This window comes from Trypanosoma conorhini, assembly GCF_003719485.1.
Source record: "Trypanosoma conorhini strain 025E chromosome Unknown Tco_14.4_contig_00214, whole genome shotgun sequence".
Classification (NCBI taxonomy): Eukaryota; Euglenozoa; class Kinetoplastea; order Trypanosomatida; family Trypanosomatidae; genus Trypanosoma; species Trypanosoma conorhini.
The window spans coordinates 67-27,664 of NW_021704305.1; the positions used below are offsets into that span (position 1 = coordinate 67).

Genomic DNA, 27,598 nt, shown 5'->3' on the forward strand with positions numbered 1-27,598 from the left:
TTTGTTTTCACATTCGTTCCCTTCTCCGTTTCTTTTTTTAAAATTATATATTTTCCACCCGCATCCTCAACTGGCGTTGGACAATCGCCGTAACCCCGTGTATTAACGATGATGAGAATGGTGGCGACGATTGACGGTGGGTAAATAGAAAAAAAATGAGGAAGGGAAAAGAAGACAAATTTTTCTTTTTTGTCTTTTCCGTTGTTGTTTCTATTTCTATTTCTGTTATTTTCTTTTTTTTTGCCGTTGTATACATGCAAAAATACGCCAATATACTTTCTTTCACTCAGAGACAACCAGATCTTGCATTCGCCCAGTAAAAAATATCCATACTATTGCCATGAGTTTAAGGTCGGGGAGGGGTTGGTGGGAAAACCTCACACGACAGGGAGACGAAAACACGGAGCAAACACAGTGTTCACTGGAAGAACGGCAGAACAGTGTAAGGCTGCGTCAAAGCCGGATTCCGTGGATCTGTCATTCCAGTGAGTGGCACGGGCGGAACAAGGGCCTCGGTCTGGGCTGGAGACGGTGACCAATACATGCCGTACTGCGTGGTCGCCGCGACATCAACCAGAAGCAGCATAAGTGGGGAAGGGGCCCCTGGTTTGCTTACCGGCATCGGATTGACCAGATTCGACGCGGGGACTGGTATCGGCATAGGCACAACCTGCGGTGCGATACCTCCGTCCATCCCCATTAACTCCGGCGGGGGGACCGCAAATGCCATGTAGTCTTGCGGCCTGTACGTCTCGGCACCCATTGCATGAAGCTGGTCCAGCTGTGTCTGTGTCCCGTGGAAAAACATACAATTGTCCCGTAAGCAGGCGCGTTTCATGTAAAAGTGGCACACACTAAGAGGCACCTTCCTCGTTTCGCCGTCCCGAATATGGATGTAGGAGCAGGTTGACCCCCGAGGACACTTGTTTGCGCGGAAGTAGTCCGGGCAAATAAGGCCTTTGTTCCTGTACAATTCGGCCACCTGTCGCCGCTGCTGCTCGGCCGTCCAGAGTCCAGGCACCTGAAGCATGGCGTGAAATTGATGTGGGCTGCACCCGCTGACGACAGCGGAAGTTTTTTTTTTTTTTTTACCCTCTGCAAAAGTAGCAAACAGAAAAAAAAGAAGAAGCAAGGAAACAAACAAACAAGATGGATGCTCTTTATTTAAATAGAGGTAAACATGCATAAGTACATACATACCAACAGAAGCACACATACATATTGGATGTATCTCTAATTCGCCTACTTGCAGGCACGATAGGACGGCAGTGACGCAGAAGCCATTTAGTTAACTCTAGATGTCACTTCCTGTTTATGTCTGCCGCGACAAGGCGATGCATTAGACCCTGTTGTTCTTTTAGAGTAATCCCAAAAAAGACAAAGAGAGCGTCGTAGTCACCATGGATATTATATTCCCAGCAAAACGAAAACTATACCCGGCGTAGAGTCGCCTTCCGTAGCTTGGCGATGGTGCAGGTCGATGCAGTTCCGAAAGAAATGAACGCCAGCAGCGGGTTTGAAGCGGGTAGAGAGCAACGTCAAAGAATGCAGTAGCAGCAAAAGCCCCTGCCATTGCTTCATACCTGAAATGTCGCCACTCGTCCGTATCCAGCAAATCGCATCGCCGACGCAGCAGGGAAGACGGCGTCGGAATAAACGCAGAACCCGCCGTCTCATACCAAGTTAACCAAGCTGCCTGGTACGGCAAGAGTATGGCCATGGGCCACAGAGACACGGCGCCCCGCATGAGGGTGCGGAGTGGCCAGGGCCGAGGTGTGACAGGACCAAAGTGATGCGCCACCACCGCGTTCAGCAACGGCGTTGTCGCCACGTGGGCCACCGCATTTGCCGTCAGCAGCACCGCGCAGACGTGGTAGTACGGGTGACGGGTGTCGAAAAGGGCGGACTCAAACAACGGGGGCCCCAACAAGGCTGCGGGGGAGGCCGAATTGGGTCGAGGTGGCGAGAGACAGCGAAGAGTGAGGCAGGCGGTGAGCGTCTGCGTCAAGGCGCAAAATAGGTCTCGTACCAGAAAACCCGCAGACAACGACCACATACCACCGCGACGCAGCATAACACCCAATTGACACTCAATCCAGCGTAGGCGAAGAGGAGCGAGCAGCCACCCAGAGAGCGCGAAAAGAACGCCTAGAGAAAACAAATTAATGTCCAGGTCGTTGCTCACCGCTTGATATGTGTTCGACTGAATCAACCAGTGATGCATGGACCTCAAACCGCCTTCGAGGCGGACGTCACCGGTAACACGACGGTAAAAATTCAACCGCCCCGTGACGGTCTTTGCTTCCTCTTCAGCGTCATGCCACATCAGAACGGGGGCGGAATCCCCTTTGGTTAAGGAAAGCATGTTTCTAACGAACCTCGTGGGACCCAAGAAATTAAATCGAACGTCATCTAAGAAATCCAACGGACGAAACGAGGACGCAGGGGGAAATCCAGGCACCATCCCAACGCCCTGCCACAAGCGTACGATGAGTTCGGAGCAAAATAGGCCATGGTCCGTATTATTGCCATCCACCGCAAAGTGGCCCTCACTCCAATCAATCGAAGGAAATTCCTTGTTACCCAATCGCTTCAAATGAGGGAAATACACATCGCCAAGAAACACGGCGGCATCGACGTAAATCTGTCGTAGACGGCGTAAAATGGCAGCATCCTCTGCGGGATTTTGTTCAGGCATGAGGTTGTCAATGCTGGCTATTTCCCTGGCAAGGAGGTGTATCTTGTGTGCCGCCTTCACGCGATCCATCTTGTCCGGCGTACTAAAAAAGGAAGGCAAAAATTCAAGCAAACTACTCTTGTAAGGGTGCTTCGGTATTGTCTTTAAGTGCTCCAGCATAATTTTTTCCGCCTCCGAGCGATCCCCTTCCATGTGCAATAACCGGGCTGATATTTGGTTTGCGGACGACCTTGCAACACGGTGCTCTAGCGATCTCAAGGTAATGCCGTTAAGGTTTGTCTCCAGCACATACGTGCCGGAGGGCGAGATGGAGCCCGCGGTGCTGACAATACTCGTTTGCCCCTCCTCCCGCAGCTCCTCCTCAGTGAGTTTCATGATCATTGCGACGTGGTCAAAACGGCACTCCGTCTTGTTGAGGAGACAAATGGCTATTCCCACCGGGTGACGCATCGACAGGCATCTGCGGTCCATCAGCACAATATCACCCGTCCGCAGCTGAGATGTCGATTCCATCGCAGCAGCTGACATCGCCAGTGGGGCAGAAGCGGAATGATTTTCCCTACCTTGTCTCGCCAGACTACGGCTAAGGCCTAGACGCAAGGGACGATGCTCAGGGGGAAGAAAAAAGCACGCACAATCAATAACGCCAAAGAAGAGGTTTTCCCTTTACTAACCTCACTTCTGGAGAGGGCGACAGATACATACACAGTTCATATATATATATATATATATACGACATAAATCAGAAATCGCTCGTCACGCATATACCTCTTGCTCCGTGTGCCCAGTTGTTATATGCATAAAAATATGCGCCTCTTCCCGGAAGGAAGCAAAGCAAAACATTTATGCGTCTTCCTCAAGCGATTTCCTCCAGCGGAAGGCTAAGGACAAATCCTCGTGTAGCCGAATCAAACTCACCCGAGTATCCGGGTCAAGTGTGAGAAGACGTTTTTTCTCGTGCGAGGACTCATCATTTGGAGACGCACAAAAGTACAAGCGGTTCACTGGAATGCAGCGCGTTAGCATAGATGTAATGGCCCGCCGAGCCGTCGCACTTCCAGCGCCACCGACGAGATCCATCTTGGATATCACAACAAACGGGGAGGCATCGTGCAAAAAGGAGCGAAGAGTGGAAACAAGGCCCTGCAGGTTCATGATGACACCTTCCGCGTCGGGGGCTGCTTCGTAGCGAGACGCAAAAAACAAAACACTCATCCATCCGTTGTCTTGTATCAAATCCGTCGCAGGAACAACCACAATGCACTGATGAGCACTATTTTCAGAAACACTAGGGAGTTTTTCAAGCTCCTCCGGAGTCAGTGCATCGTTGCCGGCAAGACGTGTTTTCCACGGCACCCCTGAACATAGTTTTTTGAGGAGTTGCCGGCTACCAGCGTCGTAGAACCTGCCCGGCGTGTCGATGCATAACCACGTCGGTTCGGTGGGATGATTGGGAAAAGGGTCAACGGTGGTTGTCCCACAAAAACCACAAATTCCCACCGGTGCGGCAGGCCACTTCACATTGTTGGTCACAGCTGCCCGGTAGCTATTTACCAAAGAGGACTTCCCCACCTGTGGAGCGCCAATGATGAGGACGCGCATCGTCTCGTTGAGGCGTTGCCTTGGCAACAATCTCCTGACGGAGGCCTGACTTCCGTGGAAAGACGCGTTGCAAGCAGAATCCGGCGCCCACAAGGCGCTCGCAAACACCGGATTGGACTGAGTTCGCCCAAACTGAGTAGGCGGCGGTGCCCTTGCACGAAGGGCCTCGTTCTCCGCCGAAAGCAGCAGACCCGAGGTGGAGGCAGCGCCGAAGCCGAGGGCGGCGAGGGAGGCCACGCGGGGCGGCCGCCGCGGCGGCAGCTGCCGGCCGAGCTGCGACGAGACCCCGGAGCGGGAGAACCCCGAGGCCGAGCTCGAGTAGGCCCGCTTGTCCTCCTCGTCGTCGCTCTCGGTGTCGCTTCCCGACGCCAGCGCAACCGCGGCCGCCTTCGCCCGCCCCCTCCGCCACACCGGCATGGGCCCAACCAAAGACGTAACACGACAAAACTAACGGGGGAACGCAACGCGGCGGGGCGGGGCGTGCAAGAAAAGAACGGGCAAGTAAAGGGCAATAGATGGAGGGAAGGCGCGGGCACACAAGCGACGCCACTGCCGCAGCCCCCAACAGAAACTCGCTCTCCCCATCGCCATCACCGCAGCGCTCCAACGCAGAACAAACCACACACACACGCGCGACAAAAAAAGGAAAACACACAGAAAAAAAAGTGACTCGCTAACAAAAAAAATATATATATATATATATTCTTTCTCTGACAGGCGTTGCCATCATCTCAATTAACAGTAGAGTTACAGTCCTCCCACAAAACGCGGTTCTCCGCCTCCCCGTCAAGGGCAGAGGCCGTAAAAAAAGAACGCTGCGAAGGGCAGACCGCGTATTCCAAGTGAGGACTCATCAGTGAGACACGCTCAAACCACGGATTTGGCCCTGGAAGCAGAAGTTCATCCTCGACGTCGCCTCTAGCCGCAGCGTCCCTCACGAAGACGTGCTGGAGCAGCTCACTGGCACGCATGCGATTTTTTGGCTGCAACTGCAGCATCCCCTTTATAAAATCGTGGAAGGCGCGACGCTTCTCCGGCGGCTCGGTTGACGTTTCCACAGGGAGTTCAAATGGGAGCTCATCACCGCCGTCGCGCAGCTTCATATAAAAATCCAAAAAATCTCTGACAGCACTTAGCTTCTCCAACACCGGAGGATACATCCCGACAATGTCGAGTAGCGTTAACCCGACAGACCAAATATCCTCTGCAAAAAGTCCATCCATTGGGGTTTCTCGCCACCCAATGTCTTCTTCAGGAAGCAGAAGCAGTCGTTCTGGTGCCATGAACCGCGCGGTGGCGCCATGTACGCAGCCCTCCCTGAACGGCTTTCTTTGTGCAGAGCCAAAGTCTGCCAATTTTAGATGATTTTCATTCATCATCAATATATTTGCAGGCTTAATGTCACGATGGGCAATGCCCTTCTCATGCAAGTATTGGACCGCACTCAGTAGCTGAAAGGCGTACAACCCCAACTGCGAGAGTGTAACTTCGTTCTCCCTGGCATGCCGCTCCAGAGACGCAGGGCAGAATTGCAATATCATACGAAATTCCGCCGTCCACACCGAGTGCAAGGCGACAATGCATTGCACAATAAACGGACTCGAGCACTGGCGCATAATATCTACCTCTTCTACCAAGGCATCCAGGGTCCGCTCATGGTTGATAAAAACCGTCTTACATGCCATGTACCCACCAGTAAGTTTGTCCTGCACGAGATCCACAAAGCTGCATGACCCCCCACCTATTCGTCGAACCACGGTCAACTCCATCGGGGCGTGCGGTACCACATTACACACCTGTTTCTTGACGTCGTACAGGTAGTCCAGAAAACACACCCAGCGTTCCTCGCTCAGCGGTGTATGCAAAACATAATCTCCCTCCCTCACCACATCACTTGGAGGCCCGTCCATGTTTACCTCGAGCGTGCCATCGTTGCCCCGGTCGCAGTGCTCTCGGGTCACCGCTACAAATTGACCCTTGTCTCGACAGTAGCTCAACATCGAGACAAAGTCGGGTGATGCCGCACTTAAAATCACCGCCGTGAGTTCGTTGAAAAGCTCCGTCAATGCAGTTTTGAGGGCAGGAAGGGAACTAACAGAAAGAACGCGGTGCTGCGTCTCGTCACACATTCCATAGAATTGACGCCAGTAAACGACATCTGGTTCATGCAGGATAAATGTAAAAAAAAAACGGCGCTCCCCGCAATTATCCTTCTGAATTTCATTATTCTTCCCCGCCGCATCAAAATGCCGAAGGGCGATGGGGAGAAGAAACTGTAAACAGGTACTCGAGGTCATGGTAAGAAAACCAATGAGGCTGATGAGCTCCAATGTGTCAGGTTGGGGCCTAAGCAGCCTAGTTGAAGTCCCAGGCACAGTGACATCCAGCTGAAGCGCCAACTGCCCCTCTATCCCACATGTCACGCAGGCTACCAGGAGTGTCAGTTCTTCAACTTCCTCTACCAAAATCCATCCTGCGACCCTTGACAATAATTCCTGGATGCCATTGCAATCCGCTTGAAACTGCTTTGGAATACCCTCGCCTGTTTGCACCTTAAACCGCGACTCTGGGAGTTCCTTCAACGGCCTTAGCAACTCCTCTAGAGTGACCAGACACCAACTACGCATGGTGTTGTTTGTGCGCTGCTTCAGCGCATCCCACGCATTACTTGCCACTAGTGTCTCAAGTAATGAGGAGGCGCATCCCGAATGTCTCAACACAGCAAGTGCTGCATACGTATTCACACGTGAAAAATATGACATCCTTGCCTCTTGCTCCTCATCCACAACTGTGCCGACAAACATACCAATGGGAAAGCCATCCACATGGGCAATCGTGGTCGTTGCCTTAATAGTCACGGGAAACTTCTTCTTTACACTGTTAATCTGGAGTCGCTGCTGCTGCCTGGGTTTATCGTCTAATTCCTGCAACAGACGACGGGCCAAGGCGACACTTTTGACATCCATGACAGCCTCAAGGGATTTTCCTATAGCCTGCTCAGGTGCAATGCCCGTGGCCACATGGGCGGCCCGATTCCAACTACAAATGATCATGGATTTTCTACCCACGACACCAATCAAAACGACCTGCCGATTCAACACACTTGACTTGATCGCCAGCGTCACCACCGCGTCTTCTCGGCTGCGAATGGCGAACTCAACATCTTTTCCCGCCCGAGAAAGCTCGCGCCCCGAATGAGATGCGATTGACCGTGCCAGATGATTCTCGGAAAGCAGCCCCGACAGCCGCCGAAGCCGCGGCCGCCACAATGCGAGGACGTAAAACAAAAGCAGGAACCCGGCAAAGTTTATTACCGTCAACGTCGAAATTGTCATACGACTCCACCAAGGCGTTAAAGCCCGCTCCAGCCAAGCCAATACAACAGTTGCAAAAGCCGTCGAGGAGGTCCACATGAGGCAAGCAATCCAGGACCATGACGGAAAGTTCCCTTCTGTAAAGAAAGCTTTTATTGCCCGTCGCTTGGGGACGCGAATACAAAGACGATTAAAGATATCTTCTTGCAGTACTGTGTGCGAACTGATGGCATCCGCGGTATTTTTTACCGCAATCCACAAATTCTGCAAGGAACTGGCAGTACGCACAGTTTGATAGGATTTTTTGCTGTGCGTGGCGTCTCTCCAGCGTTTCACAAATCGATCCCCCAACCACCGAATGAGGTTAATGTATTCCAGCATGGCGCCGTCATCGGGTTTCACAGGGGCCAGTGAGCCCATGAAGACCGCATCCGCAAAGCCAACGTCAATCAAGTGGTCGATATGAAAAATAAGTAAAGAGCTCTTGACTTCGCATGCCTCTCCTTTGCCAGGCAGGAAGCCCATCGCCGCTTCATGCACTAAGTGCGAGAGCTGTTGAAGAGCCGCGACAAAGTATTGAAGGTGATAGCCAAGAAGCACGCCAGGAAAAGGGGCTAGCGCAAAGAAAGGGGTGTAGGCGCGCAACGGGACCCTGGGCTGAGGGAGGACGGGGCCGCCCGCACAGGGTGACTCTGGGCCCAAGTCCCCTTTCTCTTTTTCAAAAGCACCGCACCGCCAAGGGCCCATGACAGCAGACTGCAGCTGGTGTTTCAAGCCTGTTCCTGGGGGGGGGGGGCCTTACGTCGTTCAGATGTGCGCGTCGACGGGAACCTGCGCCTGCCCACAGCGGCCTCCAGCAATTACGACGCGCTGAGAAAAGCGCGAAGCAACAATGCCCACTCGCTCTTGCTAAAAAAAAGCCGCAAAACAACAACACCAAACGCCAACACCAAACAACCAACCAAGTAAGGAACACTGTAAAAAAGGAAAAAGCAAAAGTCCACTAAGGAATCAAAAAAAAACATGTAAAAAAGTAAATAAAAAGTCGGTTGTGTCCCGAGCAAGAACGAAACCCAATAGACATCAAAGAGAGCAAGAAAAGAGAAGTCATGCACGTAGACAGAAAAGGTGGGAGAGGAAACAAGAGAGCAAAAAAAAAACAGTAACAGGATATGTGGAGCTGTCGAAATAGCATTAATCACCTCCTCACCCACAAGAGACCCGGCACGATGAGTGCCTCAATCCACACATAGACACATACGCACGCGCCAGCCCAAGCACTTCTTGTTGGAAGTCACCCACACTCACTCCATCGAAGAGGTCGTGCATGTTGATAGAGATGCTGGACCCATCGCATCTTCTTCTACATCTGACACAAAGGGGTCGTGCGCACTCAGTGAGTCTAGCAACAATGCATTTGGTGGGATCCCACTCTCAGGCCGTGTCCCTGGGATAACATATACATCGCAGTCGTAATAATCAAAGTAGAGCTGCTTAAGCCGACCGATTTCTGCTTCATCCAATAACTCATGAAGCGAAGTAGTGGTCTCCGAGAGGGTGCTTTCGGCACCAGGGTGACGTTCTTTAAACTGCGGCATGCGCTCTGTAGAATTGCTCCAGAGATCGGGACTTAGCCCACTACGCGAGAAATGCCGCCTAACAGCGGCATGCTTCCGTGACTGAAACGCACGAACATAATTTTGTATCGCCAGGACAAGGGTTTGCGCAACCACCGCACACTGGGCAAGAGCAACCTCTGCACCCGCTTTGCGGCGTCCCAAGATAGGTTTTCCGCACTGCTTAACTGAAGCTAAGTACACACTTATCACACTACGAAAAGCCAACATCTTTGCTGCATGCGCCCTAGCAAGCTCCTCCTTTAGCCGTCGCTCGTGTGTGACGCAATTTTCCAAAACCTCCAAGGCACTGACAGCGCTCACACCGTAGTCCTCTCCCCACAGCGCATTACCCGCGATTTCCATCCGTTCTTTAAATTGCTCTGGGTGCAAACACACCTGTGGGGCCCTGGGCATTTTGTGTTTTCGCGCCTTAAACATGTGCGTCACCCCCACATCAAGCGTCCCCCTTCTGCGGATGCGCCGTCGTTCCTCCTCGTCGCCACTCTCCGCTTCGAGGCCATCGGTAATGGAGAGCTTTGTCGCCCTCGCCGCATGCACGTGCGACACTTTCTGCGGCGTTGGACGGAAACCGCGTTTTTCGTTCTTCGGCGGGGTCCCCACCGCCCCCCTGCCAATTGACGGCGCAAGGTCGCAGAACTTCACTTCCCGCGGCTGGAGCGCCAAACGGGTGTGATCGGGCGGGCTCTCTGCCGGTGGCGCAGACCGATGATCCATCGGGCAGACCAAACGCAAAAGCACGGCTTAGTTCTCTTTGTACCGTGCTATATTTGTCTTTGTTTCCTTCCACCTCTCCCCACCTCCGCCAGAAAGAGTAAAACAGGACAAAACGCAACAACTAGAACGGTGATAGCAAAGAAAGAACACCACCATGTACGTCATACTAAAATGTATTATTTAATACATGTAGGATTGAGAGTGCATATGCATTTATATACGCAATACACACCTGAGTGGGAATGCATGGGAGGGTAGTAGCAGTTGCAGTAGCAGTAGAAGTGGCAGGTGAAACAGAAGAGACGGCGCCGGTAATAGATACCGTCTGTCAAGGACGAGGCTTAATTCAAACACACGCACACGCGATAGCGGCTAAGAGCTGCTATCGCAAAATATAGAGAAAGGGTGTGTATCCGCTTAGAAAGCTTTACTTAATTCCTCTGCCCATTGCTCCACTCCCTGCCTCATCCATTTCATGGGCCGCGTCGACCAGGCTCGCCCTCCTAGCCTTGCTTCAAACGTGGCAAACCCATTTCGCACCGCGGCCACAGAGGCCTCAATGAGGAGATTCCGCTGTGACTTGTCAAGAACTGCAAAGGTGCGGCAGGCGTATATCCTTTCGGCCAAAGCGTCAGCCACAGCCTTGTACCAATGCTTCACTGCCATGCGTTGCGCCTTCCGCAACTCACCACTCTCCGTGGTGATGCTTGCCAGACATGGATTGCCGCTTACGGCCGGAAAGCACTCAGCCCACGAAGCCGCAAACTCGTCCACATACCGTCCCTTTTCATCTTCTAATACGGCGATGATGTTAGCAACAATTGGCACAGACGGCAGTTCTGCCGTGGACTTTTGCCTGGAGCTTTCGGGGTCGTCTGTGGGAAGTCGACGTTGATGAAAGCAGGCCTCCTTGCGATAACTTCCAACCAAAAAGAGGATATTGTTCAGCAAAAATATATCTGGCGAAATGACATGGCCTCGCTCCGAGGAATACCGCTGCACCCGCGACGGCGAGAAGGACAACGCCTGCCGGCGATGGCGGCGACGGCCAGCATGATTCATGGTCTCGCTCTGCAGCTCCAGCGCAGCCTCGGCAATGACCTCCAGGTCCCGCAGTGTCCCCAAAACGCACCGCATCATGTAGTCCTCCACCTCCTGCAGCGCCTCCACCTCGGAGGAGGTGTTGAGCAGTGTGCCATGGAGAGCCAACTTCAAGGCACCAAAGTAGTGCGTCAGCATCACCTTGTGCAGGTAAACTTGATTGGTGACAGACACGTGGGTGGAGCAGTCCAGCGAGGGCACCCACTCCGTACGATGCAACGCGTTGGTGTACTCCTTGAGAAGCTTCGCGTCGAGGGCGCCCTTACAGGTCACATAAGCGTCCAATAGATCTCGCACCTCAAACAGAAACTGTTCCACTTCACTATCCACATGGTCAATAAAGACGTGGTTTTCTCCCGGTAGACTCTCTGCGAGACTCTTCCATTTCCATAACTCCTCCAGCAAGTCTAGTCCAATGAAGATGGCATCGCGGTAGTGGTGAGTTTCGCCCACAAGCCCAACGCCCTCCCCTCGCGAGAGAACAAACGTCAGTGTGGGGTTTGCTAAAGCCGCATCGTTCACTTCCACAGCGGCAAAGCATTTCGACATGACGCGATCGAAGACGAGGGTGGCCAATTCACCAGGCATCCCCACGACGTCAAAGGCATCGTCCAATGGCTCTAGCACGTACTGCTGCAGGCACTCCCCCGCCTCACTTACAATCTGCCGGGCCGTTGAAGATATACCCAAGAGTCGGTGGCAACCTTTTTGGTAATGCTTCCGCATAGGCGCAATTTCGTGTCGCGCTGGCAGGATAGCATACGGCTGCATCTCTTCCTCTTTGTGTGAGCTGCCACATAGGGCATCAACCAGGCGAAGCATTCCTTCGGCGAGGAGCTCCTTCACATCCAGAGAGACCACGTCATTGCGGTTGAAGTTTTCGCCAAGTCTGTGCACAATTTGATCAATCCCGCGTAGTGCTGAATTATCGTGAATGAGCACAGACGCCTTTTCTGGCGTCGCTGGCGCTGTGGCCGCTTCGCGTTTCTCGCCCTCGCCCGATTGCCACAACTCCTTCTTTTGCAAAGATTTAATAAACGCCTCCTTCACGGTGTCCTCGGCGACCTCAACCATGGTTGCCAGCTGGGCCGCGATGCTCACCCCAATCTGGTCGGCGTAAAGATTTGTTGGGTGCGACGCGAGGTAGTTGTCGGTGAACACCAAGTAGTCAATGCACTTGCACAGCACCTCCGGGTTCTTCTCTTTGCGCGCCAGCACAAGCCGCAGTGCGGGCGGAGGGTGATAGCAGCGGGCCGCCCGTGACATCTCCTTGATGGTGGACGCGATATTCTCCTGCGCCACCTCCCACGGCTGCACGTCGGCCGCTATGCGGCGCGCGCGGTCCGCAATCGCTTTGGAGGTGTCGGCGAAACTCTCCAGCGTCTTGGCGCCGCCGATGTGCAGGGCATTGAGGGCGTTGATCTGTTCGTCCAGCGCCGAAAAACCCGCCATGCCGCCTAAGCCGCAGCCGGGACACAGCAAACACCAAATAGGGGGGAAAACAAAGAAGCAAAGGGAGCGTGAGGATCTCGGCACAAACATCGTTACACACACAGACAGAGACACATACACAGAGAGGCATGGACAGAGAGAAAGAAAGGAGGCACATACACACACACACATCAAAAAAAAAGCTAAAGCTAAACGGTTCTTCCATAATAAAACAAAAGGTACAAAAAAAAAGTCGTCTTCATCCCGGGCGCGGCAAGCACGCAACTCAACCCTTTTACAGGAGGAGATGGGGGCGGACCGCCGCCATAAACTTCTCTTGAAATTCTTCGTCGCTGAAGCGCCTAATCGCAGTCAGTCCTTGCTCCTGGAAATGCCTGTACTTCTGCGGCCGTTGAATCCGCATGTCAACGATCTCCACCATGCGACTGGCGAATTCCTCCTCGGATACGGCCAAAAAACCCTCTTCCGGCGACGTGATGATATCAAGGCACACGCCACCACTGTTGTGCGCAAGCGGAATGCAACCACACGCCATGTACTCCACAACGACAATGCCAAAATGTTCATCCTCCATGGTATGCAGTCCAATACAGCAGTTGGAGAGCAACTCACCCACCTCAGCAAACGGCGCCCCAATTCGCACATCTACGCGGTCAGAGATGCCTCTCAATTTCGCCTCCTCCTGGACATCGGCCGCCCGTTTCCTATCATCCGCAGAGCGGGCCCCGCCCACCATAATAAGTCGGGCGTCGTCTGGCAGGCGAGGAAGTGCCTTGGCAAAGGCGCGCAGCTGAAGGAGGTGATTCTTCTCCGGTCGAAACTGGCCCACGCTCACGATGGTGTTACCGCGCTGCTCCGGTGGTTTTCGCAATGACAGAAATTGCTTGACCGCACAGGGAGGGTAGACCAGGGTTGGGACGACGGGCTTCCATAGTTGTTGAATGTGTCGCGTTGTCCACCGTGAGTTGGTCATGGTAAGCTCCGGAAACTGCCCCAACCACCAGTAAAAAAGCGCAAAGACTTTGTAGTACGCAGCCTTCGCCTGCCGCAGTGTACGGTGACGCGCCAACAACCCCCGATTGTTGTACCGCGTCACCCCACTCTCCACCCGCTGTGTCATGACGGAAGTGATGACAGGGTAATGCGTGTAGCTGATGATGCGGGTGCCGGCCAAGAGGGAGAGGAGCGGGTAGATGCCTGGAATGCCGACACTCTCAATGACGATGGGAGTGATGCTATTCACCACGCAGGCTTCATAGAACAGCAGCAGACTCCCGCACACGGCCTGCAAAAGCAGCGTCATAAACGGGTACTGCTCACCGCGGAGCCAGCGCGTAAAGGAGGGTCGTAAAAAAACCACCTCAATAGGCTTTGGCAGGATAATCTGAAACTGCTGCTGCACTGTTTGTCGCAGGCGTTGTGCCCCGTTTGTCCCATCGTCATCGCCACGGGAGCAGTAGAGAACGTAGCGTCGCGTAATGCCTCGGTTCATATCGTCCATCTGAACAGCACGCATAGCAACCCACAGCACCCGCTCTCCTCCCCCACCTGCCGCGGCGGAGGGGTGCAAAAAACCGACCGTGCCGCGCGGAAAACGTCGTCTTCCGCATTGCGCAGCCACACCAACTGCCGCAGCGAGGGCAAAAAGGAGGAATGCGAAAAATAGCAGCACCACCGCAAACGCCATGCTGGATAATTTCACCGTTTCTGATACCCCCCCCCCAATGGGGCCGCGTGCGCAAAGAAAAATAGAAGGATGAAAAAAGAAAGCAGGGACACGAGTTTGCACAAGCAGGGCCACCGCTGCCACCTCCTTACAGGAGAGGAGGAGGCAGGGATAAACGGCGTTGACAAAAAGAAAAAGAAAAACAGGCAAACACACAAACACACACCAGCAAAAGGGGAAATAAAATCAGTAAAGATATGAAAGAACAACAACGTCATCAATAAAACAGAAACGTCGGATCTCATGCCTTAATGTTGGTCTTGAAGTGGTTCTTGATCCTGCGGTTGACCTCCTTCAGGTAGCGGCAGCGGCCCGTGCCGGTGCGACGGCGCTTGATGGACTTGACGGACCAGTTGTAGCGGCGGCGGCTCGCACGCGGATAGGCGCAGGCCGCACAGCGCTCCCACTGCACGTGGTACGCGTTACGGCCGCAGCGGCGGCAGAGGATGTGGGTGCGCCCATGGCGCTGGCCCATGGATGTGGTACCCTTCGTCATCGCCTCTTACACTCAGCGAGATCCTTGCAGGCGGCGAGGGCAGAAACAAAGCAAAGCAAAAGGAAGACAAGGACCACCGAAGCAGCCAAGCATATTCCACCAGGACAAGAAGCAAGTGGGACCAGCAGCTAGCCAAAATACAAAAGCAGCACAACAACAACAGTTTAAACAAAACAAAGTAGCATATACATACATAACACGACCAAGAAGGAAGGTGGGATGTGCGTGTCTGTATGTTTGTGGGTAGGTGCTAGACGCGATTCTCGCTCTCGCTCCCTCTCATACACACACACGGAGCGAGAGCGAGAACGAGAGCGAGAAGAGAAAGTGTAAAGAAAAGTAATAATCCAGTCATCACCACCACCGCCACCACCACAAGATGAATATTAAAAGGGCTAATCGCTTCGATTAAGGAGATGCTTCGCGGCTGTGCAAAGCCACACATCGCACGAATCATCACCATCCTTACCCACCTCCACGTCCTTCCCAGAGGCTTTGTTCGTTGCTTGATCAATGATGTCGGCTGACAAGAGAACAGGCACATGCCAGTGCGTCCGTGAGAGCAGTCCTCGCTGCACCCACACGGAAAAGGGTCGAGGCAGTGCAAGCAATAACGCCGTACTACCCGTCGCCCGCTGAAACAAGACCCTGTACGTCACACGATGCCGCTGTCGCCAACGCAGGAATGATCGACGACTAAGCAACATAAAGTGGTGGTCGCGCATCTGGTCATTCGAGATAAAAAGACAATCCGGCTTACGGATCGCCGCGTACAGCCAACAATAGTCGTCATTAATGAATGCCGGACAGGCAATCAGAGAGGAGTCGTTTTTCCACTTTAGCAGCCACTCCGCATTTTCCTTGGAGGGAGACTCCACGTGACGTTTATGCAGCATCACCAACGGTTTTTTCCCAATGCGTCGCGTCTGCGTCAGCATTTCATTAATGAGGGAAAACTTCGGTGGGACATCGACAGGCAACGGCACCTCACAAAGTTGATGCTCCGGCACGGTCGTCGGATCCACGCCACGAGCCCGCAAACACGCTTCCTTGGCCTCTCGATACCAACTGCTAAGGCCATAATACCCCACATTGGCGCCGTCAATGACGGCATCGTAATCGCAGCTTGTAAGTGTCTGCTTAAACACCTCAAATTCGCGCCACCGCCGCTCCTTTTCTATCGGCGTCACAACTCTCTCCGGCTCATAGTGATTTTCACCCCCCACCCGTGGAGCTATCAGTTTTGTTTCAATGTCATTTAGCAACGTGGCGCGGTCCGCTGGAGAGAAATCAAATGTTTTTAGTTTTGTCCCACACCGACTGCATTCCCCGGTTTTATCATCGACGTCTGCCATCTCGCCCGCCATCAGATGCTGCAGCGCCTCCCCGTTGCTTTTACCCACAACAGGGTGATGTTCCACCATGGACTCCAGCAGCTCATCCAGCAACGCTGCAGTACTGCTGCTCTCCGTCGCAGCGTTTTGAATGCTGCGAAGCAACTGGCTGTAGTCCACATCCCAGAACTCAATCCTTTTGCTTTCCCCCATCCGCAACGTGTTGAAGGCGAGTGCGGTGTCCCCAGTTCGTGCAGCATGTTCAAGTAAAGGAAAGAACAGGCGTCTCTTGTGAGCCCCTTCTGGTAGCATTGACAGGATGCTATTCATGAGATCCACGTCCACGCTTGCAGAACGACCAAGCAGACGAAGCGAGACTGTGGCGACCTTCTCATCAATGACATTCCTGCGCAGCGATGAGTCTGCCAAGAGGACTTGCTTTAGCAACCGTTGTCCCTCCGCCACCAGCCCCTTCTCTGTCCATTGGTAGAGAACCTTGGCCAACGCCGAGCTACGCGGGAGAGTGCCGTGCCGTTCCACACACTCCTGGAGGAAACTGGAGAGAACAGCGACCACGGCGGCGTCGTTGACCGCGCGCTCCCCAAGTCGCGTGAAGACGTCGTTAATAAAATCAAGCTGCTTCAGCCGAAGCTTCGGCCTCGTTTGGCGGTTGTTGGCGTCAATCATTTCCTGCACCGCGGGGAGGCTGCTGAAGCCCGGCGGTATGTTCGGCTCCAGCCGCACCCGGCTTCGGGGCGGCTCACACGAGTCGCTCATCTTCCACGGCCACCCCCACGCACTTCTCTTCAACCCTGGCGGGAGAGGAGCAGCAGCAGGCAGACACGGCCGCGGTTGCGCGTGGGCGCCAGCCAAGCGAGAGGGGAAAAAAGGGAAAAAACCGACAGAAGAAAAAAGGAAAAACAGGTAACAGCCCGAAAACTACAAGAACAACAACAAGAAATATAACGGTAAACGGCCTCACGGCTGTCGTCAAAAGCAAAAAATATACAAACAGAGAGAAAGGGAGAAAAATGGAAGGGGCATGCTGCAAATAATACATAAAGTGAAACTCCGGTGGGTTTGGGTTGACATATACGTCAAGTGGAAAAAAAAAGAGGCAGAAAAAAAAAAGCCGATTCAGATGGATAGGAACAGGCAGTGTTGGAAATGTTACGAGATGTAACAATGTTCAACAGACTACTGATGAGGCTGGCCTTCCTCGCCCCCAGAAATACATAATTACATCTTGCTTCGTTTTCCTTTCAGTTCAGTGGGACGCGGATCACATCAATGGCAAAGAGGTTCTTCAACTTCAGGGTTAGACATTCCACTTCATATTCTGCTGCGGCAACACCGCGCTGCATGTCCCGGAGACGCCTTCGCGCCTTCGCTTCTTCCCTGAGCCTCTTTTGCGTGGCTTTTCTATCCTTGTTCGCCTCCACAACACGCTCATGCTCCTCAGCGGCTGCTTGATGCTCACTAATTAGACGCTTTGCCTTTTCGACGGCGGCGTCATACCGATGCAGCATCTCCAGCTGACTTTCCGTGAAGCAACCGGTGAAACGCTGCGGTTCCCCCCGCGTACTGTACGTGATGACGCCACGAAACTCCTCAGGTGCGCCGCCGTAAACTTTTTGAAGCTCCTCACGAAGCAGTTCCTCAAAATCGGCGTACTTCTGGAGTTGACGTAGCGGCGTCAACTCAACGGCGATGTCGGCGTGGCCTTCAGACGCACAGAGGTGGGGACGCTTAAAAGGAGTCATTTGCCTTTCAAGTGTTCGGGAGGAAACAGTTGGCGAAGCAGAGAGAAATAGGCGGTAATAGCAGACTCAGGCGGCAAGACGCAATCGGGGTGAATTCATTTCTACGGTGTTTGTCCACGCTGCAGGAAAAGCACAGCAAAGAAAAAAGAAACAAAGTAGCTGCTGTATCCGTTCATTATCCAAATGACGCAGCAGCAACTTATCTTCAGTGAAAAGCCAACCACACACACCAAAATGGAAAAAAAAGAACAGAAATAAAATAAAAGGAACAGTATTTATTCCCTTCACATATTTCGTTAATACCCATCCCCGTCTTGTGCTTATTTTTTGTTTTATTTTCCTGTTTTCTTTTTGCTCCTCTCGCTCTCTCTCTCTCTCTGCGTGTGTTTGTGCGTGTGTCTGTTGTATTCGCTATTCTGCTCGCTGGGAATCGATGAGCCGAGGAGGAAAGTCATAAGAATGGCGCCGCGTTACTGCCACGCCTCACCTCTCTCGCAAGCCTGTAGTTGCCAATTCACTCTCATTCCAGCGTTGCCGTGTGTATCATTCCGGCCTCCTCCAACGAATCACAGTCCGCATTAAGCGCATTTAGGTTATTATAAAGATAACCGCCATACATGTCTTCCAAGTTCTCTTTACGTACTACGTACTCCCCTGTCACTTCCTTGGGGATCTCAATGTCATACTCCTCCTTGAAGAAGTCTCGCAGGGCCTCGTGGCTGTCAATAGCAGCCTCATTGGAGTGGTCTGTGCGTCCCCGAAACCGGTCAAAGTCCTCGTACGTCCAGTAGCCCTTGCCCCCGTCAAAGCAATTAAAAATCATGGCTATCAAAGGCAGTTCCTCATCGTTTAGAAGCAGCCGGAAACCTTCCTTCTCTGCGCGGGCATAAAGCTCACGACAATTCACGCAGTACATTTCGCCACTCTCCTCATCGAATTCAAGGTCTTCTATACCTAAACACCGCTTGTTGGCGCAAACTTGGAGCACGATTATGTCTTCATCTTCGTCGTCAGACATCGTTCCCTGCGGCCTCGGTTTCTTCGCGCCCCCCACCCCCAAGCTAGCGACAGCAAGACGCAACAGTAATAAGCAAGGGAAGAAGAAGGCACGTACAACCGAAAAAGAAAAAGAAAAACAAGAGGCAAGCTTCCCACACCACAACTCGCAAGAGATGACACCAACAGAGATACACAACAGCAGACACAAGCGAAGTGTTTATATGCAAAATCACGAGCATATGGGTGAAGACTTGTTGTACAACTATGCCCTTCATCTCCGTTTAGCGCAAATCTCTCGGCAACATGCCTTGTGCCACAAGGAACATAACTCCGTGCCCAGAGAGACACGGGTTGCAAAGAAGCGCGTCTTTCTCGTCCTTCCGTACATTGAAGAGATAACGGCCCGTAAAACAAAAAAGTGTTCCCCGAAGCCATTATGTGAGCGGCGATCACAGTGGTGCTGTGCGCATCGGGTCGCAACCGTGCTGCCGCCAATACAAGAAATGACTTTTCCTCCTTACTTCGCCTCTGGCCCACGAACATCTTATCCTCCTGTTGCCCCCGGTCCAGAGCAGGGTCAAATCCAACAAGCCCAAGGAAGTCCGGATCCCGACACAGCAAACGTTGCGACGCCAAGCTGCTTGGGAGGGCCTCAAGCGGCACCCGACGCACCTCCACTTCCACGTCGGGCGTAGGCCCTCTAAAAACAACTGGCCCCAAAGACACTGGGATCTCTTCTTCTGACACAACGGCGCACAGCTTCGCACGCAGAAGGGCACTTTGCGAGTGCCTCTCCACCCCACCATGCTGAGAGCAAGTGTGAATACGCACCGGGGTCCATGCTGCGCAACCTCATCAGCCCGTCGTTGCCTGACGGCGAAGCATCGACGAAGTTCAGTATAATTGTGGGGGATTTCAAAGTCGTGTAACTCGCATTTCCTCGCAAACACGCATTTCCTACTTCCCAAACAAAGAAGCAAACAAACCAAAGGGGAAACAAAGAGTTAAAGAACAAAATGCAAGAATATTAAAACAAAAAACATAAACAAAAAACATGCCGTCTGGCATAGTGTGTCCCTTCAGCTAGCGCCTATCCTTATTAACAGCAATAAAGAGCACAAGAGAGACCTTGACTCTTACAAATGTGCCCGCAAAAAAAGGGCATTTTCCTTGTCAAGAGCGGGGGCTATTAAATACCTCTTACTGAAGGCACCTCACGTACTCGACGGTACATGTAGACACCGCCTTGTAGATACGCTGAACTTCTTGAAACGTTGGGCGATGTGTCGTCAGGGGCGCCTTGCGCACACGGGGGTCTTGCACACTTACCGGTGACACCGCTCTTTCACCTTTACCTGTCGTGACGGCTGGCAACCCTGAGAAGTCCGTCAGCACAGCACGGTTCTGAGGTCCTGGTGCAACATATAACACAATGGCTGCAGCATCGATGTAATTGCGCCAGCTCAAGAGTATATCCCTGACGTCCGTCTTCCATTTAATCTCCTGTGCGCGACGTATTTGGGAGCCTACACTGCCGTAACTGCCCCCTTCCTTCTCACTTGAAGACTGCTTCCCGCCCTGCTTCTTACGCACAACATAGCGCTGAAAAGCCTTGTGAACCACCGGTTTGTTGTTAAGAAACACTCCGCCGGCAAAATATCCACCGTGGCACATGAGGATCACCCAAGGCAAAAAAGTGAACAAACGCAACGAGTCACGCAACTTGGGTGGCACATCCAACGGCAGCAACTTGGTCGAGCTTTCCTCCTCTTCCTTCTCCCCCAGTATGGCGTCATACTCAGCCACAAGTTGCTTGGAAAGCTCAGCTGTGGCGGTTGCGTCATCCAATTCGACAAGTTTCGCCTCATCATCCGCGTCTTGCAGCTCCTCCTGCTTGACTGCCTCAGTTAATGTACGCGGAGGCTCTTCTTCAATGTTCACGGGCAGCGAATTGTCCGCCGTGGCCACAAGAGGGATTGGCGTCGCTGAAGGCGCCCCGTACGTGAGCGCCGTTACAACGGCGCGGTGCAAAAGCACACGGCATTGGCACTCGATGCCATCATACTCTACAGGCGTGGTAAAATCCAGACGCACCAATGGGGTACCCGGGATTCGCAAACATCGACCTTGACCAATGGCCTCCTGCGGTATATCGCTGCTACTGCATTCTGTATACTTGGCCACCTCCTCAACATCAACTTCAGCGGCTTCGACGATGGTTGCCTCTTCCTTTTCTTTCTTATGCGGCATTGCACCTGACAGCGTGGGGTCGGAGACAACAGTTACCTCTTCCGTCGTTTCGGTGTTATCTATCTTTGTCTGCGACTTTTTGGCTTTGGTCTTGCGCCCGCCCTGCTTCTTCCTTCCTTCGCGCTTCCTCTCCATCTCCTGCTCCGCCGCTTCCACTTCATCCACGTCGTCCTCAACCGCCCCCGCGTCGAAGTCCACGTCCAGCAGCGCGTCTACAGTGTTGCTTTTCCGCAGCACCATTTTATTCACCTCCTGCTCCAGCTGGTCCATGTCGCGCAGCAGACGCTCCACGTATTCCCCACTGAAGGGATCAAGTTTCGCCCGTGCCTCCTTGAGACGCTCCACGTTGGCCATGTACGTGTTCTCAGCCTCGTAGGTATTTCTCGGGGGAATCGCCAGTGACTTCCTCGTAACAGCGAGCAGCCGCTCCACCTCAGCAACGCTCGACATCTGTTCCTTCCTTCTTGCGGCTTCACGAGAGACGGAGTTCAGTACGGCCGCCGCAAAGACGCCCCCAAATATCAGAAGAACACACAGAAGAGAACGAGCCATGCAAATTCCACAGCAAAGTGGGAGCAAAAAGGAGGTGCCGAGAGACCGAGAGGAATGGCCACTTTCTTTTTGCTGTTGTTCCACCTCCCCACCTTATTTTTTTTTTTGGATTGGCAGACAAAGCCTTGGCAGTTGGAGAGGAAAAGAACACAAAATAGAGAAACCAAAAGCAAAGAAAAAATAAAAATAAAAAAATAAAGCACACACACACACAGACAAAAAAAACGAAAACAAAGAAACTTACGCCCAGTGAGGATGGAAGGTAATAATTGCCGAAACAAAGCGCACATCTATACAGAAAAACAAACAAGCCCACGCAGTCGCAGAACACCAACGAATACATATTATTGATTAGCAACTATTGCTTGCAAAGTTAAAAAGGCCTAACGCAGAGGTCCTTTTGTTTTATTCCCCTCCAAAATACAACTGGAGTCAACATGACCTTCATCGAGCTCTGCTCCCTTACAGAGCCAGCTCTCAGTGGGTAAGGCATAACTCGGCGTCCTCGGCGCGCGGCTAAAACTTGGACGTCGGGCGCTAGACGCTCGTCGTTGCATAGGCAGCGAACGTTGCAAAGTAACCCCAACGGGTTGAAGTTGCGAAGTCGGCACTACGGAATTAAGCGCCTCACGTTGATCATTTGCAAAAAAATCATCCCCCTCGATTCGTGGAGCATTAGCCATCAAAGCTTTTGGTTCCACGTTGGGTTCCCTCGTGAGGCGATCCTTGCGATGCGTGCCGCCGCTCTGTCGATTTTCTATTGAGGCGTTCAAGCTCTGCCGTGGCTCAGTTGAGGCAGCCAACCTTCCCGTTGCGCCATTGGAATCCACATGGTTGGAATCAGATTGCGGACGCACAACATCCGCTAGTCTCTCTAATATGCCGTAGACCGAGGAGACAGAAATAAGACCATCGCCTCGGTTTCGCTCCCTAGATGCCGATTTTTTCTTCCTACCCTGGGCCCGCGAGTGAGGCCGCTCCGCGGAAACTACAAAAGGTTCCCTCTCATGCACGGTTGGCCTTATCGACACTGCGCTTTCCCTGTTCGGCGTCGGGGAAACAAAAGGTGGTCGACGTGACCAGCGCTTCAAAGCACACGCGGCGGCATCAGGGTTTGGCATCAGAACAAGACACCTTGTCTGCAGCGGAGCCGGTGCCACCGACTGCTGCAAGGCCGATAGATCGGGACGAGAACTAACCCAGTTTGTTGGAAGAGAGGAGGACATGGGGCTTGGCACGATATCTTCCCCTTCTTCCCGTGGGGACGCATTTACAACCGGAGCCTGTGGAGACGCTTCTGCAGACGTCGACACTTTTGGCGACTGTAGCGGGACGTTCACGTCAAGAGTGTGACGTTCAGCAGAACTCAACAGAGTACACGAGGACGTGGGACCTGGCAAAGTAAGTTCTCCCTCACAGGGCGTCTTTGTAGGTGACACGTGTGGCACCTCTTCCCTCTCCCTTTGTCTTTCACCGGAGGTAACAGTGCTAAGAACTCCATTAAGAATAGGTGTAGCAGCGTCAGAGGCTTGCGTGTTTACGTCTAGTAATTGTTTGGCCTGTGCAAGGGCAGAATGCGACTGTCTAATTATTGGATCCCATCCAGGGGCTTCTGCCCGTACTGCAACGTTTGAGGGCGGTAGAGGCTGCGATATGCAAACCTTCATTGTCGATTCAGACGGTGTTGCTGCAATGTCACTATGCAATAAGTTTCGTCCACCTGTGTACACCTCTACTGGAGTGGAACGTAGTGAAGCGGAAGGAGACAGGGGCGGCAGTCTATTTGTCCATTCGGGAGGCGACGACGGAAAGCCATCACGTGCCACTGCTGTGGGCATCCGGATACCGGCAGTGAGATTCGAAGGCGGTGTACGGACAGGCGTGCGGGGCTCTTTTGACGGCTCTGGACCCCGCGATGGGCGGAACACCCGCTGCGTCATGTGCTTTGGGCCGGGGAAGAACACAAAGTTTGTGGACGCATTTACCACCTCTTCCTCGCAACTAGAGTCCAATGCGGCACCGAAGTAGTGCGCCAGATACGGATTTTTGCGCATCTGCCCTGCGTGTACCAAGAAGAAGAAAAGAAAGAGAAACACAAACAAAGAAGGAATTATCTGTTCTCGGAGTCAGTGCATGTGTGCGTATGCGTGCCTGCGGCAAACCCATGATATATATATATATCTATATGTCTATAGCAGAGGACAAATAAGTGCAGAAAGAAAGAACGACGTAAGCAGATACATCAAACCAATCAAGAAATGCAACTCCTCTGCATAACCTCTCCTCTTTCTTTCTTTTCCTCTCACGCAGGCTCACCTTTTTTTTTTTTAAATTGCTCGTTCTGCAGCGCACTGTCGAACTTTGGACCTCACTTTAAAAAAAACAAAAGACAAGCAACCGTTTAATTGTAACTCGAACATTATATATATATATATATATTGTGTGTGTGTGTTTTTTTTGTTGGTCGCTTTAGAATCTTATTATTCACCTTTTATGTTTCTTTGGGGACCGCTGGGGTCTCCTTCGGCGGGCAAACGCCATTATTTGTGTCGAGAGATAATCTCCTCGTGGTTGGTTGAGTTACGCGGTGGCTTCATGCGCCTTTAGGACGCAGAGGGCCTCGATGACCTTCTCATGGAGAAGTCTCGGGGTGGACAGCAGTGTGAAAGCCTCCTTGAGGTCCATCTCCAAGAACATGCCGGTAATTTTCGGCGCGTGGTCGGGGGCAATTTCAAAGACCTTGATGTACAGGCGATCTCCCAGGGCGGCACGCTGCTCGTCAACTGTCATGGATCGCAGATCTTCGGCAGTGATGGGCGGCAGCGGCGGCGTATCGGGGGCGGCACCCGGGGATGCCTGCGGCGTCCGGGGCGGCGCAAAGGCCATAGGCGGTGTGGTAAACATTTCCTGTTGCACCGGCTGCGGCAGCGGCGGGGGAGGGTGATGTCGGGCACCACCAGCGCCGCCCCGCTGGGCGCCGCGCGGGTTGCGACGCTGCGGGGGGCGACCTTGCGGGCCAAACGGCATGGTGTGCATCCTTCGCATCATCATCTGTAGGCGCTGCTGGAATTGCAGACGAAGCATCATGAATCGCTGGTCTCGTCGCTGGGCAATGTTGACAATCAGTGGTTTGCCGTTCAACATACGGCCATTCATTTCACGCAGTGCGGCATTCGCCTGATCGGCATTTTCAAAACTGACAAAGCCGAAACCACGGCTGTTACCGTTTGCATCCGTCATTACCCGACAGCTGCGAATGACGCCATACTCCTTGAACAACTCATGTAAGTTCTCCTCCGTGAATTCCGGGTCAAAGTTACGGACGTACAGGTTGTTGCCAAGCGACTGACATTGCATATACCGCTGTCGCAACGCGATGAGGCGTTCGCTTCTTGGCTGGGCGCGTTGCACGTAGAGCGTTTCCCCTGGTGGTGTGACACCATCCACAAACTGTTCATGAGACGCCTCTATCGCCTTGACGGCATCCTCGTGTTTTTCAAAGTTACAAAAGGCGAACACACGGCCATTCTTGTCTTTGCAGGTTGCGGAGCTTGTAATGCCACCAAACTTGGAGAAGAACTTCTCAATGACATCCTTATCTACCGTTGGCAGCACCTGCTTGATGTAAACGTTTGTAAAGTTCGCCACCAACGTGGCAAGGCGGGCGTTGCGACGGATAAAGTTGGCGACGTACAAGCCCACGTCTTTTGTCTCGTCGGCGTGTTCCTTCTCACCGTTCATGTTGTCAATGGCCTCCTTTGCGGCGGCGTCGTCCTTGAAGTGCACAAACCCGTAGCCGCGGCTCTTGCCCCCCTCATCCTCCATCACCTTGCAGGAGAGGATGTCGCCGAACTTCTTGAAAAGCAAACTGAGCTCGCGGCTGTCCATTTCGCCCTTGAGGTTCTTGACAAAAATGTTGCCGTTCCCGCTGTAGCGCAGGGCCGGGTCCCGCTGCTGCCACATGATGCGAATACACTTGTCGCCGACCCGCTTAAAGTTCAGAGCCTCCATCGCCTTTGCGGCGCTGTCGTGGTTGTCGAAGTTCACGTAACCGTACCCCAGCGAACGCTGGGTAATGATGTCACGGCAGACGCGCACATTCAGAATGGTGCCGAACGGCTTGAAGAGCTCCACAAGGTGTGGCTCGTTGACGACGGGGTCGAGGTCGCCGACGTAGAGCGAGGCCACCTGCAGCGGCTTCGTGACGGGGATGGTGGGCGTGATTTCCTCCTGCGTGGCGGACATCGCTTTCTCCATGTCAGTGCGCGCTTATTCCCTCTTTTCCCCCGTTAAATGTCCCTTACCTCGATTTATGCTCAAGACCTCCTCTCGCCTGCTTCCGCCCCTTCCCTTACCTTTGTGTTTGCTTCCAACTGCCTTTCAAGCTGCAGCGCCCCGCTCCGTTTTCCTTGTGTGTCTTTCGTTTGCGACGGATATTGCTTTTGCCTGCACTCTTCCCGTCGCGTGCTGATGGCTGGCTGGCCGAGGATTCGGTCCTGCGAGGAGCACAACAAATCCCTACCCCAGCACCGCCCGCCCGCCCCACGGCACGAGACAAAAGAGAAAAAAAATCACGGAGAAAGTGCGCGTTCGTGAAGTAAAGTCGGCGGCAGCAGCAGCGGCGGCGAGGCATCTCTCCACGATGCCCCGCCACACACACAGAGAGAGAGAGAGAGAGAGAGTATGTGGAGGGGGAGGGGACAAGGACACCGACGCGCAATAAATAAGGCGAGGAGGGCGCGACGCGCAAGAGGGAAACACCCACACACCCAGGGGAAAAGGAAGAAAAACAAAACAAAGAAGATGAAAAAAGGTGCTGTGTTTGTGATGCGCAAGCGAGACATCCTCAAACACGATCCCGAAGAATTTCGTCCAACAAAGCGCGCCGGAAGCGCGATGCATCCCACTGAGGTGGAAATTCAAGTGTCCCGTCAGAAATGCCCTTCGCAGAATCACCACCTCCGCCTTTATTCCAGCTTTTCACCGCCTCAGCCACGTGGAGGGCGGCCATGCAAACAAAGCACCCACAGTCCACATTGTTTTTTTGAGAAGGAAAGTCAATGCGCGTGCTACTCGGTGGGATGTGCTCGCTGCACTTGGAGCAGCTTTGAAGCAGCCGCAGAAATGACAGGCAACGGGCCGCGTTCTCGTCAGAGAGACTGTCCAGACGCAGTGCCACAAACGGCACATCGACGCTCACTCGTTGGAGGAGGAGGAGGCTCCAGTGAACACCGTCGTAACCAGTCCCTTTGTATTCGGCGATTGGGATAGCAACAAGCAACATGCGGCACATCTCATCTACGGGCCCCAAGGAGGCATCGTCAAAGGCGCACATTGTGTGCGCCACCACCGGGTCCAGGAAGTGCACCGCATCCGGGCGCTGAGCAACCGCAGCCGCCTTGGTGAAGACGTAGTTTATTACTCCCTCCATCAATGGGTTGCCCTCGCGGAGTGACTCCGCTTCCTCCTCGGTGAGTGAGGCTCCACGCATCCAGACAGTGGAAGCCACTTAATTTGCTCTTTCTGTCACGCACACTCCCATCCACAGAGGCAGGCAGGGAACCCACACATGCGCGGTCCACCTTCCCCCCTCCTTTACTGTTTCACGGGTAGGGGAGACAAGGACCACGGCAACTTCCCGTGCAAGGAACAGGACCAGAGAGAGGGAGAGAGAGAGAGAGAGAGAGAGAGATAAGTAGTAAAGGACAAAAACAAGAATACGAATTTGAAAAAATGTGGGGAATTCATCCGCCTCTTGTCCCCTGTTCTCGTTGTCGCCTCGCAAGTCACATCTTCAAACAAGACGAGCGAGGCACAGCGCATATGCGATTGGGTTCGACCTTTGCTCCTTTTCCCCGATACGAAACAGGGAAAACAAGGCCCAAAACGACGACTACAACAACAAGATCGCCGAGCTGATTCAACGAGCCCACAACACCCTCTCTCTCCCTCCCCCC

General features: G+C 53.1%; 14 protein-coding genes across 14 annotated transcripts, besides 19 other annotated features; all 14 read right to left on the reverse strand.

Annotated features, from left to right (window-relative positions):
* Positions 1-6: part of a microsatellite that runs on past the window's edge.
* Positions 7-179: 173 nt separating this feature from the next.
* Positions 180-242: a microsatellite.
* A 176-nt stretch (positions 243-418) lies between these two features.
* Positions 419-1,030, reverse strand: Tco025E_04264 (uncharacterized protein; the record flags this gene model as incomplete). Its single annotated transcript, XM_029371176.1, has 1 exon — positions 419-1,030. The coding sequence occupies one exon, from the start codon at positions 1,028-1,030 to the stop codon at positions 419-421; it is 612 nt and encodes a 203-aa protein (XP_029228643.1).
* Positions 1,031-1,107: 77 nt separating this feature from the next.
* Positions 1,108-1,148: a sequence feature (A-rich).
* Positions 1,149-1,178: 30 nt separating this feature from the next.
* Positions 1,179-1,221: a microsatellite.
* A 136-nt stretch (positions 1,222-1,357) lies between these two features.
* Tco025E_04265 (uncharacterized protein) lies at positions 1,358-3,226 on the reverse strand (the record flags this gene model as incomplete). Its single annotated transcript, XM_029371177.1, has 1 exon — positions 1,358-3,226. One exon carries the CDS (start codon positions 3,224-3,226, stop codon positions 1,358-1,360), a length of 1,869 nt encoding a protein of 622 aa, XP_029228644.1.
* Positions 3,227-3,410: 184 nt separating this feature from the next.
* Positions 3,411-3,431: a microsatellite.
* A 110-nt stretch (positions 3,432-3,541) lies between these two features.
* Tco025E_04266 (GTP-binding protein) lies at positions 3,542-4,717 on the reverse strand (the record flags this gene model as incomplete). Its single annotated transcript, XM_029371178.1, has 1 exon — positions 3,542-4,717. The coding sequence occupies one exon, from the start codon at positions 4,715-4,717 to the stop codon at positions 3,542-3,544; it is 1,176 nt and encodes a 391-aa protein (XP_029228645.1).
* A 268-nt stretch (positions 4,718-4,985) lies between these two features.
* Positions 4,986-5,003: a microsatellite.
* Positions 5,004-5,031: 28 nt separating this feature from the next.
* Positions 5,032-8,361, reverse strand: Tco025E_04267 (putative map kinase; the record flags this gene model as incomplete). Its single annotated transcript, XM_029371179.1, has 1 exon — positions 5,032-8,361. One exon carries the CDS (start codon positions 8,359-8,361, stop codon positions 5,032-5,034), a length of 3,330 nt encoding a protein of 1,109 aa, XP_029228646.1.
* Positions 8,362-8,539: 178 nt separating this feature from the next.
* Positions 8,540-8,578: a sequence feature (A-rich).
* Positions 8,579-8,918: 340 nt separating this feature from the next.
* Positions 8,919-9,968, reverse strand: Tco025E_04268 (uncharacterized protein; the record flags this gene model as incomplete). Its single annotated transcript, XM_029371180.1, has 1 exon — positions 8,919-9,968. The coding sequence occupies one exon, from the start codon at positions 9,966-9,968 to the stop codon at positions 8,919-8,921; it is 1,050 nt and encodes a 349-aa protein (XP_029228647.1).
* Positions 9,969-10,224: 256 nt separating this feature from the next.
* Positions 10,225-10,256: a microsatellite.
* Positions 10,257-10,385: 129 nt separating this feature from the next.
* On the reverse strand, positions 10,386-12,521 carry Tco025E_04269 (uncharacterized protein; the record flags this gene model as incomplete). The annotated part of the gene is made up of 1 exon (XM_029371181.1): positions 10,386-12,521. One exon carries the CDS (start codon positions 12,519-12,521, stop codon positions 10,386-10,388), a length of 2,136 nt encoding a protein of 711 aa, XP_029228648.1.
* An 81-nt stretch (positions 12,522-12,602) lies between these two features.
* Positions 12,603-12,691: a microsatellite.
* Positions 12,692-12,795: 104 nt separating this feature from the next.
* Positions 12,796-14,208, reverse strand: Tco025E_04270 (putative dolichyl-P-Man:GDP-Man1GlcNAc2-PP-dolichyl alpha-1,3-mannosyltransferase; the record flags this gene model as incomplete). Its single annotated transcript, XM_029371182.1, has 1 exon — positions 12,796-14,208. The coding sequence occupies one exon, from the start codon at positions 14,206-14,208 to the stop codon at positions 12,796-12,798; it is 1,413 nt and encodes a 470-aa protein (XP_029228649.1).
* A 163-nt stretch (positions 14,209-14,371) lies between these two features.
* Positions 14,372-14,413: a sequence feature (A-rich).
* A 628-nt stretch (positions 14,414-15,041) lies between these two features.
* Positions 15,042-15,083: a sequence feature (A-rich).
* Positions 15,084-15,095: 12 nt separating this feature from the next.
* Positions 15,096-15,119: a microsatellite.
* Positions 15,120-15,138: 19 nt separating this feature from the next.
* Positions 15,139-16,854, reverse strand: Tco025E_04271 (uncharacterized protein; the record flags this gene model as incomplete). The annotated part of the gene is made up of 1 exon (XM_029371183.1): positions 15,139-16,854. The coding sequence occupies one exon, from the start codon at positions 16,852-16,854 to the stop codon at positions 15,139-15,141; it is 1,716 nt and encodes a 571-aa protein (XP_029228650.1).
* Positions 16,855-17,339: 485 nt separating this feature from the next.
* Tco025E_04272 (uncharacterized protein) lies at positions 17,340-17,840 on the reverse strand (the record flags this gene model as incomplete). Its single annotated transcript, XM_029371184.1, has 1 exon — positions 17,340-17,840. One exon carries the CDS (start codon positions 17,838-17,840, stop codon positions 17,340-17,342), a length of 501 nt encoding a protein of 166 aa, XP_029228651.1.
* Positions 17,841-18,194: 354 nt separating this feature from the next.
* Positions 18,195-18,219: a microsatellite.
* Positions 18,220-18,360: 141 nt separating this feature from the next.
* Tco025E_04273 (uncharacterized protein) lies at positions 18,361-18,858 on the reverse strand (the record flags this gene model as incomplete). The annotated part of the gene is made up of 1 exon (XM_029371185.1): positions 18,361-18,858. One exon carries the CDS (start codon positions 18,856-18,858, stop codon positions 18,361-18,363), a length of 498 nt encoding a protein of 165 aa, XP_029228652.1.
* Positions 18,859-20,039: 1,181 nt separating this feature from the next.
* On the reverse strand, positions 20,040-21,641 carry Tco025E_04274 (putative ankyrin repeat and zinc finger domain protein; the record flags this gene model as incomplete). The annotated part of the gene is made up of 1 exon (XM_029371186.1): positions 20,040-21,641. The coding sequence occupies one exon, from the start codon at positions 21,639-21,641 to the stop codon at positions 20,040-20,042; it is 1,602 nt and encodes a 533-aa protein (XP_029228653.1).
* Positions 21,642-21,787: 146 nt separating this feature from the next.
* Positions 21,788-21,876: a sequence feature (A-rich).
* A 148-nt stretch (positions 21,877-22,024) lies between these two features.
* Tco025E_04275 (putative UDP-Gal or UDP-GlcNAc-dependent glycosyltransferase) lies at positions 22,025-23,695 on the reverse strand (the record flags this gene model as incomplete). Its single annotated transcript, XM_029371187.1, has 1 exon — positions 22,025-23,695. The coding sequence occupies one exon, from the start codon at positions 23,693-23,695 to the stop codon at positions 22,025-22,027; it is 1,671 nt and encodes a 556-aa protein (XP_029228654.1).
* Positions 23,696-23,711: 16 nt separating this feature from the next.
* Positions 23,712-23,751: a sequence feature (GA-rich).
* Positions 23,752-23,808: 57 nt separating this feature from the next.
* Positions 23,809-23,835: a microsatellite.
* Positions 23,836-24,061: 226 nt separating this feature from the next.
* Positions 24,062-24,080: a microsatellite.
* A 141-nt stretch (positions 24,081-24,221) lies between these two features.
* Tco025E_04276 (putative polyadenylate-binding protein 1) lies at positions 24,222-25,886 on the reverse strand (the record flags this gene model as incomplete). Its single annotated transcript, XM_029371188.1, has 1 exon — positions 24,222-25,886. One exon carries the CDS (start codon positions 25,884-25,886, stop codon positions 24,222-24,224), a length of 1,665 nt encoding a protein of 554 aa, XP_029228655.1.
* A 415-nt stretch (positions 25,887-26,301) lies between these two features.
* Positions 26,302-26,323: a microsatellite.
* Positions 26,324-26,487: 164 nt separating this feature from the next.
* Positions 26,488-27,132, reverse strand: Tco025E_04277 (putative SUMO1/Ulp2; the record flags this gene model as incomplete). The annotated part of the gene is made up of 1 exon (XM_029371189.1): positions 26,488-27,132. The coding sequence occupies one exon, from the start codon at positions 27,130-27,132 to the stop codon at positions 26,488-26,490; it is 645 nt and encodes a 214-aa protein (XP_029228656.1).
* Positions 27,133-27,298: 166 nt separating this feature from the next.
* Positions 27,299-27,333: a microsatellite.
* The last annotated feature ends 265 nt before the right edge of the window (positions 27,334-27,598 follow it).